We start from the raw sequence: 17917 nt of genomic DNA on the forward strand, positions 1-17917 counted from the left end.
ACGCATATATAAAGTATGCCATTACAAAAGACCACACAGATATAAAGTATGCCAAGACAAAAGACCACGCAGATATAAAATATGCCAAGACAAAAGACCACGCAGATATAAAGTATGCCAGGACAAAAGACCACGCAGATATAAAGTATGCCGTTTACAAAAGACCACGCAGATATAAAGTATGCCATTACAAAAGACCACGCAGATATAAAGTATGCCATTACAAAAGACCACGCAGATATAAAGTATGCCATTACAAAAGACCACGCAGATATAAAGTATGCCGTTACAAAAGACCACGCATATATAAAGTATGCCGTTACAAAAGACCACGCAGATATAAAGTATGCCGTTACAAAAGACCACGCAGATATAAAGTATGCCGTTACAAAAGACCACGCATATATAAAGTATGCCGTTACAAAAGACCACGAGATATAAAGTATGCCGTTACAAAAAAGACCACGCAGATATAAAGTATGCCGTTACAAAAGACCACGCAGATATAAAGTATGCCGTTACAAAAGACCACGCAGATATAAAGTATGCCGTTACAAAAGACCACGCAGATATAAAGTATGCCGTTACAAAAGACCACGCAGATATAAAGTATGCCAAGACAAAAGATCACGCAGATATAAAGTATGCCAAGACAAAAGACCACGCAGATATAAAGTTTGCCAAGACAAAAGACCACGCATAATATAAAGTATGCCAAGACAAAAGACCACGCAGATATAAAGATATAAAAGACCACGCAGATATAAAGTATGCCATTACAAAAGACCACGCAGATATAAAGTATGCCAAGACAAAAGACCACGCAGATATAAAGTATGCCAAGACAAAAGACCACGCAGATATAAAGTATGCCAAGACAAAGACCACGCATATATAAAGTATGCCATTACAAAAGACCACACAGATATAAAGTATGCCAAGACAAAAGACCACGCAGATATAAAGTATGCCAAGACAAAAGACCACGCAGATATAAAGTATGCCAAGACAAAAGACCACGCAGATATAAAGTATGCCAAGACAAAAGACCACGCAGATATAAAGTATGCCAAGACAAAAGACCACGACAGATATAAAGTATGCCAAGACAAAAGACCACGCAGATATAAAGTATGCCAAGACAAAAGACCACGCAGATATAAAGTATGCCATTACAAAAGACCACGCAGATATAAAGTATGCCAAGACAAAAGACCACGCAGATATAAAGTATGCCAAGACAAAAGACCACGCAGATATAAAGTATGCCATTACAAAAGACCACGCAGATATAAAGTATGCCAGGACAAAAGACCACGCAGATATAAAGTATGCCAAGACAAAAGACCACGCAGATATAAAGTATGCCATTACAAAAGACCACGCAGATATAAAGTATGCCATTACAAAAGACCACGCAGATATAAAGTATGCCGTTACAAAAGACCACGCATATATAAAGTATGCCGTTACAAAAGACCACGCAGATATAAAGTATGCCGTTTACAAAAGACCACGCAGATATAAAGTATGCCGTTACAAAAGACCACGCAGATATAAAGTATGCCGTTACAAAAGACCACGCAGATATAAAGTATGCCAAGACAAAAGACCACGCAGATATAAAGTATGCCAAGACAAAAGACCACGCAGATATAAAGTATGCCAAGACAAAAGACCACGCAGATATAAAGTATGCCAAGACAAAAGACCACGCAGATATAAAGTATGCCATTACAAAAGACCACGCAGATATAAAGTATGCCATTACAAAAGACCACGCAGATATAAAGTATGCCAAGACAAAAGACCACGCAGATATAAAGTATGCCAAGACAAAAGACCACGCAGATATAAAGTATGCCGTTACAAAAGACCACGCAGATATAAAGTATGCCGTTACAAAAGACCACGCAGATATAAAGTATGCCGACAAAAGACCACGCAGATATAAAGTATGCCAAGACAAAAGACCACGCAGATATAAAGTATGCCAAGACAAAAGACCACGCAGATATAAAGTATACCATTACAAAAGACCACGCAGATATAAAGTATGCCATTACAAAAGACCACGCAGATATAAAGTATGCCATTACAAAAGACCACGCATATATAAAGTATGCCGTTACAAAAGACCACGCATATATAAAGTATGCCGTTACAAAAGACCACGCAGATATAAAGTATGCCGTTACAAAAGACCACGCAGATATAAAGTATGCCGTTACAAAAGACCACGCAGATATAAAGTATGCCGTTACAAAAGACCACGCATATATAAAGTATGCCGTTACAAAAGACCACGCAGATATAAAGTATGCCGTTACAAAAGACCACGCAGATATAAAAATGCCGTTACAAAAGACCACGCAGATATAAAGTATGCCGTTACAAAAGACCACGCAGATATAAAGTATGCCGTTACAAAAGACCACGCAGATATAAAGTATGCCGTTACAAAAGACCACGCAGATATAAAGTATGCCAAGACAAAAGATCACGCAGATATAAAGTATGCCAAGACAAAAGACCACGCAGATATAAAGTTTGCCAAGACAAGACCACGCAGATATAAAGTATGCCAAGACAAAAGACCACGCAGATATAAAGTATGCCATTACAAAAGACCACGCAGATATAAAGTATGCCAAGACAAAAGACCACGCAGATATAAAGTATGCCGTTACAAAAGACCACGCAGATATAAAGTATGCCGTTACAAAAGACCACGCATATATAAAGTATGCCATTACAAAAGACCACACAGATATAAAGTATGCCAAGACAAAAGACCACGCAGATATAAAGTATGCCAAGACAAAAGACCACGCAGATATAAAGTATGCCAAGACAAAAGACCACGCAGATATAAAGTATGCCAAGACAAAAGACCACGCAGATATAAAGTATGCCAAGACAAAAGACCACGCAGATATAAAGTATGCCAAGACAAAAGACCACGCAGATATAAAGTATGCCAAGACAAAAGACCACGCAGATATAAAGTATGCCATTACAAAAGACCACGCAGATATAAAGTATGCCAAGACAAAAGACCACGCAGATATAAAGTATGCCAAGACAAAAGACCACGCAGATATAAAGTATGCCATTACAAAAGACCACGCAGATATAAAGTATGCCAGGACAAAAGACCACGCAGATATAAAGTATGCCAAGACAAAAGACCACGCAGATATAAAGTATGCCATTACAAAAGACCACGCAGATATAAAGTATGCCATTACAAAAGACCACGCAGATATAAAGTATGCCGTTACAAAAGACCACGCATATATAAAGTATGCCGTTACAAAAGACCACGCAGATATAAAGTATGCCGTTTACAAAAGACCACGCAGATATAAAGTATGCCGTTACAAAAGACCACGCAGATATAAAGTATGCCGTTACAAAAGACCACGCAGATATAAAGTATGCCAAGACAAAAGACCACGCAGATATAAAGTATGCCAAGACAAAAGACCACGCAGATATAAAGTTTGCCAAGACAAGACCACGCAGATATAAAGTATGCCAAGACAAAAGACCACGCAGATATAAAGTATGCCATTACAAAAGACCACGCAGATATAAAGTATGCCATTACAAAAGACCACGCAGATATAAAGTATGCCAAGACAAAAGACCACGCAGATATAAAGTATGCCAAGACAAAAGACCACGCAGATATAAAGTATGCCGTTACAAAAGACCACGCAGATATAAAGTATGCCGTTACAAAAGACCACGCAGATATAAAGTATGCCGTTACAAAAGACCACGCAGATATAAAGTATGCCAAGACAAAAGACCACACAGATATAAAGTATGCCAAGACAAAAGACCACGCAGATATAAAGTATACCATTACAAAAGACCACGCAGATATAAAGTATGCCATTACAAAAGACCACGCAGATATAAAGTATGCCGTTACAAAAGACCACGCATATATAAAGTATGCCGTTACAAAAGACCACGCATATATAAAGTATGCCGTTACAAAAGACCACGCAGATATAAAGTATGCCGTTACAAAAGACCACGCAGATATAAAGTATGCCGTTACAAAAGACCACGCAGATATAAAGTATGCCGTTACAAAAGACCACGCAGATATAAAGTATGCCGTTACAAAAGACCACGCAGATATAAAGTATGCCGTTACAAAAGACCACACAGATATAAAGTATGCCATTACAAAAGACCACGCAGATATAAAGTATGCCGTTACAAAAGACCACGCATATATAAAGTATGCCGTTACAAAAGACCACGCAGATATAAAGTATGCCGTTACAAAAGACCACGCAGATATAAAGTATGCCATTACAAAAGACCACGCAGATATAAAGTATGCCAAGACAAAAGACCACGCAGATATAAAGTATGCCAAGACAAAAGACCACGCAGATATAAAGTATGCCAAGACAAAAGACCACGCAGATATAAAGTATGCCAAGACAAAAGACCACGCAGATATAAAGTATGCCAAGACAAAAGACCACGCAGATATAAAGTATGCCATTACAAAAGACCACGCAGATATAAAGTATGCCAAGACAAAAGACCACGCAGATATAAAGTATGCCAAGACAAAAGACCACGCAGATATAAAGTATGCCAAGACAAAAGACCACGCAGATATAAAGTATGCCAAGACAAAAGACCACGCAGATATAAAGTATGCCAAGACAAAAGACCACGCAGATATAAAGTATGCCAAGACAAAAGACCACGCAGATATAAAGTATGCCAAGACAAAAGACCACGCAGATATAAAGTATGCCATTACAAAAGACCACGCAGATATAAAGTATGCCAAGACAAAAGACCACGCAGATATAAAGTATGCCAAGACAAAAGACCACGCAGATATAAAGTATGCCATTACAAAAGACCACGCAGATATAAAGTATGCCAGGACAAAAGACCACGCAGATATAAAGTATGCCAAGACAAAAGACCACGCAGATATAAAGTATGCCATTACAAAAGACCACGCAGATATAAAGTATGCCATTACAAAAGACCACGCAGATATAAAGTATGCCGTTACAAAAGACCACGCATATATAAAGTATGCCGTTACAAAAGACCACGCAGATATAAAGTATGCCGTTTACAAAAGACCACGCAGATATAAAGTATGCCGTTACAAAAGACCACGCAGATATAAAGTATGCCGTTACAAAAGACCACGCAGATATAAAGTATGCCAAGACAAAAGACCACGCAGATATAAAGTATGCCAAGACAAAAGACCACGCAGATATAAAGTTTGCCAAGACAAGACCACGCAGATATAAAGTATGCCAAGACAAAAGACCACGCAGATATAAAGTATGCCATTACAAAAGACCACGCAGATATAAAGTATGCCATTACAAAAGACCACGCAGATATAAAGTATGCCAAGACAAAAGACCACGCAGATATAAAGTATGCCAAGACAAAAGACCACGCAGATATAAAGTATGCCGTTACAAAAGACCACGCAGATATAAAGTATGCCGTTACAAAAGACCACGCAGATATAAAGTATGCCGTTACAAAAGACCACGCAGATATAAAGTATGCCAAGACAAAAGACCACGCAGATATAAAGTATGCCAAGACAAAAGACCACGCAGATATAAAGTATACCATTACAAAAGACCACGCAGATATAAAGTATGCCATTACAAAAGACCACGCAGATATAAAGTATGCCGTTACAAAAGACCACGCATATATAAAGTATGCCATTACAAAAGACCACGCATATATAAAGTATGCCGTTACAAAAGACCACGCAGATATAAAGTATGCCGTTACAAAAGACCACGCAGATATAAAGTATGCCGTTACAAAAGACCACGCAGATATAAAGTATGCCGTTACAAAAGACCACGCAGATATAAAGTATGCCGTTACAAAAGACCACGCAGATATAAAGTATGCCGTTACAAAAGACCACGCAGATATAAAGTATGCCGTTACAAAAGACCACGCAGATATAAAGTATGCCGTTACAAAAGACCACGCATATATAAAGTATGCCGTTACAAAAGACCACGCAGATATAAAGTATGCCGTTACAAAAGACCACGCAGATATAAAGTATGCCGTTACAAAAGACCACGCAGATATAAAGTATGCCAAGACAAAAGACCACGCAGATATAAAGTATGCCAAGACAAAAGACCACGCAGATATAAAGTATGCCAAGACAAAAGACCACGCAGATATAAAGTATGCCAAGACAAAAGACCACGCAGATATAAAGTATGCCAAGACAAAAGACCACGCAGATATAAAGTATGCCATTACAAAAGACCACGCAGATATAAAGTATGCCAAGACAAAAGACCACGCAGATATAAAGTATGCCAAGACAAAAGACCACGCAGATATAAAGTATGCCATTACAAAAGACCACGCAGATATAAAGTATGCCAAGACAAAAGACCACGCAGATATAAAGTATGCCGTTCCAAAAGACCACGCAGATATAAAGTATGCCAAGACAAAAGACCACGCAGATATAAAGTATGCCAAGACAAAAGACCACGCAGATATAAAGTATGCCAAGACAAAAGACCACGCAGATATAAAGTATGCCAAGACAAAAGACCACGCAGATATAAAGTATGCCGTTACAAAAGACCACGCAGATATAAAGTATGCCGTTACAAAAGACCACGCAGATATAAAGTATGCCGTTACAAAAGACCACGCAGATATAAAGTATGCCAAGACAAAAGACCACGCAGATATAAAGTATGCCAAGACAAAAGACCACGCAGATATAAAGTATGCCAAGACAAAAGACCACGCAGATATAAAGTATGCCGTTACAAAAGACCACGCAGATATAAAGTATGCCGTTACAAAAGACCACGCAGATATAAAGTATGCCGTTACAAAAGACCACGCATATATAAAGTATGCCAAGACAAAAGACCACGCAGATATAAAGTATGCCAAGACAAAAGACCACGCAGATATAAAGTATGCCAAGACAAAAGACCACGCAGATATAAAGTATGCCAAGACAAAAGACCACGCAGATATAAAGTATGCCAAGACAAAAGACCACGCAGATATAAAGTATGCCAAGACAAAAGACCACGCAGATATAAAGTATGCCATTACAAAAGACCACGCAGATATAAAGTATGCCAAGACAAAAGACCACGCAGATATAAAGTATGCCAAGACAAAAGACCACGCAGATATAAAGTATGCCATTACAAAAGACCACGCAGATATAAAGTATGCCAAGACAAAAGACCACGCAGATATAAAGTATGCCATTACAAAAGACCACGCAGATATAAAGTATGCCATTACAAAAGACCACGCAGATATAAAGTATGCCGTTACAAAAGACCACGCATATATAAAGTATGCCATTACAAAAGACCACGCAGATATAAAGTATGCCGTTACAAAAGACCACGCAGATATAAAGTATGCCGTTACAAAAGACCACGCAGATATAAAGTATGCCGTTACAAAAGACCACGCAGATATAAAGTATGCCGTTACAAAAGACCACGCAGATATAAAGTATGCCGTTACAAAAGACCACGCAGATATAAAGTATGCCAAGACAAAAGACCACGAGATATAAAGTATGCCAAGACAAAAGACCACGCAGATATAAAGTATGCCAAGACAAAAGACCACGCAGATATAAAGTATGCCAAGACAAAAGACCACGCAGATATAAAGTATGCCAAGACAAAAGACCACGCAGATATAAAGTATGCCATTACAAAAGACCACGCAGATATAAAGTATGCCAAGACAAAAGACCACGCAGATATAAAGTATGCCAAGACAAAAGACCACGCAGATATAAAGTATGCCATTACAAAAGACCACGCAGATATAAAGTATGCCGTTACAAAAGACCACGCATATATAAAGTATGCCGTTACAAAAGACCACGCATATATAAAGTATGCCGTTACAAAAGACCACGCAGATATAAAGTATGCCGTTACAAAAGACCACGCAGATATAAAGTATGCCGTTACAAAAGACCACGCAGATATAAAGTATGCCGTTACAAAAGACCACGCAGATATAAAGTATGCCGTTACAAAAGACCACGCAGATATAAAGTATGCCGTTACAAAAGACCACGCATATATAAAGTATGCCGTTACAAAAGACCACGCAGATATAAAGTATGCCGTTACAAAAGACCACGCAGATATAAAGTATGCCGTTACAAAAGACCACGCAGATATAAAGTATGCCGTTACAAAAGACCACGCATATATAAAGTATGCCAAGACAAAAGACCACGCAGATATAAAGTATGCCAAGACAAAAGACCACGCAGATATAAAGTATGCCAAGACAAAAGACCACGCAGATATAAAGTATGCCAAGACAAAAGACCACGCAGATATAAAGTATGCCAAGACAAAAGACCACGCAGATATAAAGTATGCCAAGACAAAAGACCACGCAGATATAAAGTATGCCAAGACAAAAGACCACGCAGATATAAAGTATGCCATTACAAAAGACCACGCAGATATAAAGTATGCCAAGACAAAAGACCACGCAGATATAAAGTATGCCAAGACAAAAGACCACGCAGATATAAAGTATGCCAAGACAAAAGCAAAAAAAGGACAGGAATCATATGCCGTTGTTCCAGTTAGATAGTAAGCATCTCCAGAGGCACGTGAACACACAGAACCATGGCTTATATTGACCCGTAAGAACTGCAGTTTCAAATGGTTCACCGGCAGAAATATATATCAGTTTTCCTACTTCAGGAAACTGCTAGCTACTGGACCACTGGTAAAACAAAATGATGACCAAGCATAATGTTAAAACAAATGATGACCAAGCATAAGGCCCAGCAGCCCTCAGCGAAACATACAAACCGAGAAACAAAGTAAACCGTTTTCACGTCAGGATTAATGTAAATCTCTTTACATCTTTTCTATGGAACTGATCAAACGGGTTGAAAGGAGGAGGTGGTCTCTCTCTCTCTCTCTTCTCTCAGCACTCATTCATCTTAACTCAAGTTGGGATTCGGCTAATACCAGGTCTTCACAGACCACTGGTATGTAGTATTTTGGCACAAGAGGACCCTCATATTAATTTCCTGGGTCAAAGGGTAAAGACACTGTATGGAAACCTTGAAGCTAATCAATACCCTGTATAGTTGGACAGGAAACAAAATAACCTCTAACTCCCTACCGTGTGGACAGATACCTGTAGCAACAGACTGACTACAAGTTGTCTTTCCATTCGCTTACCACCAGAGGGCAGCAGCACACTAGATACCCACTTGTTGGTCTTTTGACAAATCCTATCAGATCTTTTCACATCAGATCTTTTTCAGAACTGATCTGATTGGTCAAAAGTGAAAAACATCAGAATTGTACTGCCTCGGGGCTACTTCATCCTACGCCACTCTATAGTATAAATCCCCATTCTCCAGCGTGTCCCTGAGAAGGACGTGAGGTTGTAAAGAGCACACAGCAGTGTTCTCCTGGGTCTCAGTCAACAAACACAACTCAGGAGAACAGAAGCCTCCTTCACTATTCACTACTGTACCGGCTGTTGGTGACTCGAGATGGCACGCTCTGTATGTATGTGTGTGTTGGCGTGTGTAGGTAAAGAGAGAGAAAGAGAGAGGAAGTGAATGCATGGTCAGGGAAGAAGAGACAGGGAGGAGTAGAGCAAACTCAAACTGATAACAGGAAAACAAAAAGCTGAAGAGAAACAAAAAGTTCAAAGGATACATAAACTGCTCCACCAATCATGACGCTGCATGCTGCATTCAGGAACGTAAGCAAAAATGTAAAGGAAAAGTATTACTCGACACCATAAACTCCTGTCCTAGAGAGCAGAGCAAGCAACTGTTAGCTCCTCAGAACAGAACCAATACCTGGACGAAGACGTATATGAAAGTCAGGGGAGCTATGACCACGGCGAAGATGGGGGTGCTGGCCACTATGACTATCATGGTGGAGAGAGAGGAGAAGAAGGTCCCGAGGAACATGAGAACGGTGGAGGGCAGTGCCTCGTCGATGACGTAGATGTCCTTAGAGAAGCGGTTGATGACCCTGCCTATGGGGGTGGTGTCAAAGAAAGACTGAGGGGTGTGAAACTTGTTGTCCAGGAGGGCATAGTGGAGCTTCCTGGCTGCTCCGATGTTCCCCATGGCCAGGGTGAAGGAGGAGACCATGACCAGGATGCCTGAGAGGGAGGGAGGGAGGGAGGGAGATGAGGGTTGAGGAGACAGTGGGTTTTGTATGTGTCCTCTCTCCTGAATGCGGAGTCCCTTTTCAATGAAATTCAAATCAAGGTTCTAGTGTTACTGAGGGGTAGAGGCCAAAGTCCTCACACAAAACCAACCATTCATAGTTAGCGTCATACAGTCAAAAAGTTAAACATACACAACAACACCTACAATAACTAAATCTCTCTTAGGGACAAACGACCCAAACACCATGAACAAATGTAACCACGTTGTAATCGCTATAAATATTGAACTGTAGAGATACTTTCTTCACCAGTGACGTCACATTAAGCTGGACAGGTATTCTTATCCTGGACAGGTATTCTTATCCTGGACAGGTATTCTTATCCTGGACAGGTATTCTTATCCTGGACAGGTATTCTTATCCTGGACAGGTATTCTTATCCTGTACAGGTATTCTTATACTGGACAGGTATTCTTATCCTGGACAGGTATTCTTATCCTGGACAGGTATTCTTATCCTGGACAGGTATTCTTATCCTGGACAGGTATTCTTATCCTAAGGTAATGAACAGCAGGTCTCCTCACCTTGTGTTATGCCCAGGGCAGCATACACCCCCACCCTCATGCTGACATTCTCCTGAGTCATGTTCTGAGCCGCGTCATTGGTCCACTGACTCAGCCAGACGTTGGCTCCGATGGCAGCGGCGCTCTGACAGCCGTACAGGAAACAGATGAAGAGGGTCAGCAGAGGCCCTACTGCCTTGGCGTACTCCCAGAACACCTTGCTCTTCACCTGAGGAGAGAGGTTAATAAAAGGTCAGGGTTAAGAGGGTAGAGGTCAGAGGTTGTACTGTCTAGGAATACACCTGGAGGTAGGAGAGTTTAGAAGTCCACACCCTCAACCAGGTATACTAAACGATGTATCTCCATATCTCTACTCACTCTGCCTGTCTCAGTGGTCTCTGCCTGGATAAGTTTCTCCACCTTGGGTAGTTTCTTCTCTGAGTCAGGCTCAGCGTGCTTCCTCTCGCTGCACAAACGTCTCCGGACAGACTTGCTCCTTGGGTTCTCCAGGTCCCCTGAGATGACGCTGATCTGCCTGCAGGGAAGGAGGAAGTGATTGATCCGTCAATCAATCAATCAATCAATCAATCAATCGTTGTGTGTATCGTACTTTTCAAAAATAACTCTCTCGCAAAATGCTTGATAGTAACTTAAGTCTAAAACCACATAGAATACAGCAGTTGTCTATCACAGAGGGGGTTAAACATACCGAAGCCCCTTCAGGATTTTGCGATTCTGTGGTATGCAATTTTTTGGCAAAATCAACAATTCCCTGGATATTATGCAAGGGTTTGAAAATTTGACAATTACCAGATAAAAGTAAAATCATTGCAATATTATCGCATATAACCATGCGATCACCACACTACAAAAACATGGCTCGCATTTTTGTCCAAAAACAGAATTTTTAGCGCATAACATTATTCAATCAAGCAACACGTCAAACAAACATTTCCCCCTTCAGTGCACTTATGTGACAAATATGACAATATCGGAATTGCTGCAGCAAAATCAAGCATTTTGGACTGCAACTATCACACAAAAACACAAAGGAATCCTGGAGGGACTGCCTTATGACCTGTTAGAGGCTTATGAGTGCCTTATGACCTGTTACATTTACATTACATTTAAGTCATTTAGCAGACGCTCTTATCCAGAGTGACTTACAAATTGGTGCATTCACCTTAAGACATCCAGTGGAACAGCCACTTTACAATAGTGCATCTAAATCTTTTAAGGGGGGTGAGAAGGATTACTTTATCCTATCCTAGGTATTCCTGAAAGAGGTGGGGTTTCAGGTGTCTCCGGAAGGTGGTGATTGACTCCGCTGTCCTGGCGTCGTGAGGGAGTTTGTTCCACCATTGGGGGGCCAGAGCAGCGAACAGTTTTGACTGGGCTGCGCGGGAACTGTACTTCCTCAGTGGTAGGGAGGCGAGCAGGCCAGAGGTGGATGAACGCAGTGCCCTTGTTTGGGTGTAGGGCCTGATCAGAGCCTGGAGGTACTGAGGTGCCGTTCCCCTCACAGCTCCGTGAGGCAAGCACCATGGTCTTGTAGCGGATGCGAGCTTCAACTGGAAGCCAGTGGAGAGAGCGGAGGAGCGGGGTGACGTGAGAGAACTTGGGAAGGTTGAACACCAGAAGGGCTGCGGCGTTCTGGATGAGTTGTAGGGGTTTAATGGCACAGGCAGGGAGCCCAGCCAACAGCGAGTTGCAGTAATCCAGACGGGAGATGACAAGTGCCTGGATTAGGACCTGCACCGCTTCCTGTGTGAGGCAGGGTCGTACTCTGCGGATGTTGTAGAGCATGAACCTACAGGAACGGGCCACCGTCTTGATGTTAGTTGAGAACGACAGGGTGTTGTCCAGGATCACGCCAAGGTTCTTAGCGCTCTGGGAGGAGGACACAATGGAGTTGTCAACCGTGATGGCGAGATCATGGAACGGGCAGTCCTTCCCGGGAGGAAGAGCAGCTCCGTCTTGCCGAGGTTCAGCTTGAGGTGGTGATCCGTCATCCACACTGATATGTCTGCCAGACATGCAGAGATGCGATTCGCCACCTGGTCATCAGAAGGGGAAAGGAGAAGATTAATTGTGTGTCGTCTGCATAGCAATGATAGGAGAGACCATGTGAGGTTATGACAGAGCCAAGTGACTTGGTGTATAGCGAGAATAGGAGAGGGCCTAGAACAGAGCCCTGGGGACGCCAGTGGTGAGAGCGCGTGGTGAGGAGACAGATTCTTGCCACGCCACCTGGTAGGAGCGACCTGTCAGGTAGGACGCAATCAAGCGTGGGCCGCGCCGGAGATGCCCAACTCGGAGAGGGTGGAGAGGAGGATCTGATGGTTCACAGTATCGAAGGCAGCCGATAGGTCTAGAAGGATGAGAGCAGAGGAGAGAGAGTTAGCTTTAGCAGTGCGGAGCGCCTCCGTGATACAGAGAAGAGCAGTCTCAGTTGAATGACTAGTCTTGAAACCTGACTGATTTGGATCAAGAAGGTCATTCTGAGAGAGATAGCGGGAGAGCTGGCCAAGGACGGCACGTTCAAGAGTTTTGGAGAGAAAAGAAAGAAGGGATACTGGTCTGTAGTTGTTGACATCGGAGGGATCGAGTGTAGGTTTTTTCAGAAGGGGTGCAACTCTCGCTCTCTTGAAGACGGAAGGGACGTAGCCAGCGGTCAGGGATGAGTTGATGAGCGAGGTGAGGTAAGGGAGAAGGTCTCCGGAAATGGTCTGGAGAAGAGAGGAGGGGATAGGGTCAAGCGGGCAGGTTGTTGGGCGGCCGGCCGTCACAAGACGCGAGATTTCATCTGGAGAGAGAGGGGAGAAAGAGGTCAGAGCACAGGGTAGGGCAGTGTGAGCAGAACCAGCGGTGTCGTTTGACTTAGCAAACGAGGATCGGATGTCGTCGACCTTCTTTTCAAAATGGTTGACGAAGTCATCTGCAGAGAGGGAGGAGGGGGAGGAGGATTCAGGAGGGAGGAGAAGGTGGCAACGAGCTTCCTAGGGTTAGAGGCAGATGCTTGGAATTTAGAGTGGTAGAAAGTGGCTTTAGCAGCAGAGACAGAAGAGGAAAATGTAGAGAGGAGGGAGTGAAAGGATGCCAGGTCCGCAGGGAGGCAAGTTTTCCTACCTGTCTGCAGGTAGTTATACTACCTGCAGACCGAAGCGCTCGGATGCGACCGCTTGCTCCAACCCGGAAGTAGAGGCTTATGAGTGCCTTATGTTCCTGTTAGAGGCTTATGAGTGCCTTATGACCTGTTAGAGGCTTATGAGTGCCTTATGTTCCTGTTAGAGGCTTATGAGTGCCTTATGACCTGTTAGAGGCTTATGAGTGCCTTATGACCTGTTAGAGGTTTATGAGTGCCTTATGACCTGTTAGAGGCTTATGAATGCCTTATGACCTGTTAGAGGCTTATGAGTGCCTTATGACCTGTTAGAGGCTTATGAGTGCCTTCTGAACTGTTAAGAGGCTTATGAGTGCCTTATGAACTGCTACAGAGGCTTATGAGTGCCTTGTGAACTGCTACAGAGGCTTATGAGTGCCTTGTGAACTGCTACAGAGGCTTACGAGTGCCTTATGAACAGTCACAGAGGCTTACGAGTGCCTTATGAACAGTTACAGAGGCTTATGAGTGCCTTATGACCAGTTACAGAGGCTTATGAGTCCCTTATGAATTGTTATAGAGGCTTATACTGTACCTTATGAACTTCCTCTTTACCTCGACCACTGGTTCACTGTCCACCATGTCTGTATGGTTGCTAAGGACGTCATCAGGGAAGTCCTCTTCTTCATCAATCAAATCCACTGTGGAGTGTTGAGTCACATGGTTACCGTGGTAATTATGGAGCAGGTGTACACAACCCTACAGGTGTAGGGTATGGGCTGGCAACTCTCCTCCTAGAGAGCTACTGGGTATGCAGGGTTTTGTTCCAACCCTACTCTAACAAACCTGAATAATCTAATCAGCTGCTGACTAGGACCTTGATTAGATCTATTAGAGCAGGACTGGAGCAAAATCCAGTAGCTTGCACACCCAGTCGCCTTCCAGGACAAATATTGATAGGCACTGGTATAGGCTGAACAGTAGAATCCCAATGGTAGAAACAGCAATAGTATCAGTTTTAGATATCTCTCCAAAGGCAGAAACAGCAATAGTATCCGTTTTAGATATCTCTCCAAAGGCAGAAACAGCAATAGTATCCGTTTTAGATATCTCTCTAAGATACACCGGGGAAACCAGAAAATCAGCAGATCTACGGACCTCAGAGAGTTCTGAATCCCTCTGCTATAGTAACAGATAGTTGTACCTGTTGCCTCGTCCTCTATGACGTCCTCCAGGGAATAGTTTCTGAGGAACTCAGCGAAAGCTCCGTTCTGTTGGAGCAGCTCCTGGTATGAACCCATCTCCGACATTCTGCCCTCCACCATCACCATTATGTTGTCCACCTGCGGCAGGAAGCTGATGCCATGTGTCACCAAGATACGTGTCTGGGGCAAACGAAAAGAGGCTCTGTCATTAAGGCTGGGAATTGTCATGGACCTCACGATACGATATTATTAGTATTCTTAGGTGCCGATAACAGTATGCATTGCCATTCGATACTGCGATTTTATTGCAAATAGATGTTCCAAACATATTGCTCAATACATATCTGCTACAGAGAGACAAGAGAGCATGAGAAAATGTGTTTTCAACAGTCAGGGAAATTAAAAGTGCTGATAATATGTTGGCATGTTGAGACAAATATCGATAAAATATTGCAATATACATACTGACTTTACACACCCAAGTGCTGCACATTCCAACCAGCTTCTGTACTGAAGTTTCTTATCAGCGCAACAAAGTCATAGATATGCTACCAAACCAACCAGCAGACCGGATGGAAAATAATAAACCACAAATAAGAGTGACTACTTCCTCTATTGTAGTTGAGGACTCTACAAATGGGTTTTACTATCTGAACTACACAGAATATAACTTATGAACTTGTCAGTTGTAGGAGATAGCCATGTTAGAATGGACAAAATTGGCAATGTAGTGACTGACCACCAAAGATTGTTAATAAAGGACAAGACATCCGACTGGTCTCTTTCTCATACAACCAAAGATTGTTGATAAAGGACAATATATTTAACTAGTCCGTTTTGCTCTGCTACCCCTCAGAATGTCTCTCTTCTTCTGTAATGTATGGAGAACAGAGCAGATTGACTACTCTCCTCACCTTGCCCTGCAGCACCCCCCCTGGGCCAATGACGTGGTCGAAGATGTGTTTGGCCACGTGGGAGTCCACGGCAGACAGAGGGTCATCCAGTAGGTAGACATCTGCCTCGTTGTACAGAGCTCTGGCCAGACTCACCCTCTGTCTCTGGCCACCAGACAGGTTGATACCCTGAGGGAAGGAGGGACAGGTAGACAGAGAGAGAGAGAAATCACTAGCAAGCTAGCAATCACAAGCAAATCACTGATCTCAAAAGTCATTCCTTTGAGACTCGAAGATGCAATTTAGCTCCCAGAGCTAATGCCTAAGCTTTTGTTCAGTGGGCTAACATGGCCTTTAGCTCCAAAAACAACCCATGTTAGATTCTATCCCATCTCCCTACCTTCTCTCCAATCTCGGTCAGGTCTCCTCCAGGTAGTACTTCTAGGTCAGGGGTCAGGGCGCAAGCCTCCAGACAAGAGCGGTACTTCTGCTCGTTGTAGGCCTTGCCAAATAGGATGTTGTCTCTGAGAGTGGCGTTCTGGATCCAGGCCTGCTGGGGGACGTAGGCCACCGAACCCTGGAGGAGAGGAGTGAAGGAACTCAGTACAGATGAAAACTACAACTAGACCCTAAAAATCAATCTAGACCCTAACAATCAATCAGTCGATCAATCGTTCAATCAATCAAGCAATTGAGCCACCAATCAATCTTCGGTTGGTATAAATGAATTGAGTGCAGATGTACCCTTATGGAGATGTGTCCCTCCAGTTTCTCCATCTCTCCCAGTAGAGCTGACACCAGGGAAGACTTCCCACAGCCTACATGACCAACCACCGCTAGCAGAGAGCCCTGCGGCACCATCAGGTTTATACTGCGGACAAACACACACACGGGCACATCAGTAAAGTACATTCCTTCCCTTTAAATGGTTATTTGTCCTTTTCATGATAAAACTCACTAACTTACTTGTGCAGAGCAGGAGGATCTTGTTTTGCCCAGGTGAACTTCCCATTGACAACCGTCACTGAGCTATCTGAAGGGGAGAACACAGTGTAAGAGTGAAAGGCAGTTAGGAAAACACCCGTCGTGACACAGCATTACCAAACTGGAAGCATATATTCAAACTGTCTCAGAGCCAAGAAGGAAAAGCCATGACTATTGTCGTGGAAAATTGCAAGATTATGTTATAATGCTTGTATTGCATTATAATGGTTGTTTTATTCAACAGAATAGAGTATTCTGTTAACCATTGTGTGTGTTCTACTGAGGAGGGCCTCTATGAGATAACACTGACAGAGGAGATTTACCATGTCTTTGGGTAATAAAGCCTAAAGAGCATTCCAGATAACATGAGGTAATGTTTTTGTGCTATATACCGTACCAGGGTGAGACGGTTTCTGTTTGGAGTAGGAGGACCAGACACTGGTCTTTACAATGAAAACTGTTGACACAGCAGTAACTCTCTGCTATGTTTTATAGATATCTTTCATAAAAATCTTAACCTTGTGACCATTCTATGTATCTGTGGTTCGTCATGTAGGTTGAGAGGGGTGCATCTTGGCTATAAAAGATCTTTGTACTTTTCTGACGTCACTTTCAATGGTTCATTAGAAATGGCGCATCATTGAAAGTCAAAAAGGCTATTGCCATAGCTCTTATTATTAAAGACGTAGCTTAAGTATAACTCTGACTGGCGTGTGAAGTTTGTAACTCTCCTCGTTTGGTAAAGCAGAAATAAGCCACCAAACTATACACTGTGGAACCCCTGTGTCTAACCCCTGAGTCCAAAATGTTTATATTACAAAAGCCAAGAGTAATGACTACAGTATGCAGAACCAAAATGTATTACAACCTCCCCATTGTTACTTATTGAAAACGCAATCGTCACAATAATGGCAGATGGGGGAACCATGGCAACGGC

At 42.6% G+C, this 17917-nt stretch overlaps 1 protein-coding gene across 2 annotated transcripts in view; it reads right to left on the minus strand.

Moving 5' to 3' along the window:
- LOC115107162 (ATP-binding cassette sub-family C member 3-like) overlaps window positions 1-17917 on the minus strand; it is an 83936-nt gene that overhangs the window by 16579 nt on the left and 49440 nt on the right. For both annotated transcript variants that reach the window (XM_065007842.1, XM_065007841.1), the window contains exons 15-23: window positions 16963-17029; window positions 16741-16867; window positions 16397-16573; window positions 16018-16185; window positions 15103-15283; window positions 14494-14599; window positions 11174-11330; window positions 10817-11024; window positions 9914-10224 (exon numbers count right to left, since the gene is read on the minus strand). In XM_065007842.1, coding sequence (XP_064863914.1) covers window positions 9914-10224; window positions 10817-11024; window positions 11174-11330; window positions 14494-14599; window positions 15103-15283; window positions 16018-16185; window positions 16397-16573; window positions 16741-16867; window positions 16963-17029 — 1502 coding nt within the window. The remainder of the gene's footprint in view (window positions 1-9913; window positions 10225-10816; window positions 11025-11173; window positions 11331-14493; window positions 14600-15102; window positions 15284-16017; window positions 16186-16396; window positions 16574-16740; window positions 16868-16962; window positions 17030-17917) is intronic.

The sequence above is a fragment of the Oncorhynchus nerka genome, linkage group LG23, assembly GCF_034236695.1.
Source record: "Oncorhynchus nerka isolate Pitt River linkage group LG23, Oner_Uvic_2.0, whole genome shotgun sequence".
NCBI classification, from domain to species: domain Eukaryota; kingdom Metazoa; phylum Chordata; class Actinopteri; order Salmoniformes; family Salmonidae; genus Oncorhynchus; species Oncorhynchus nerka.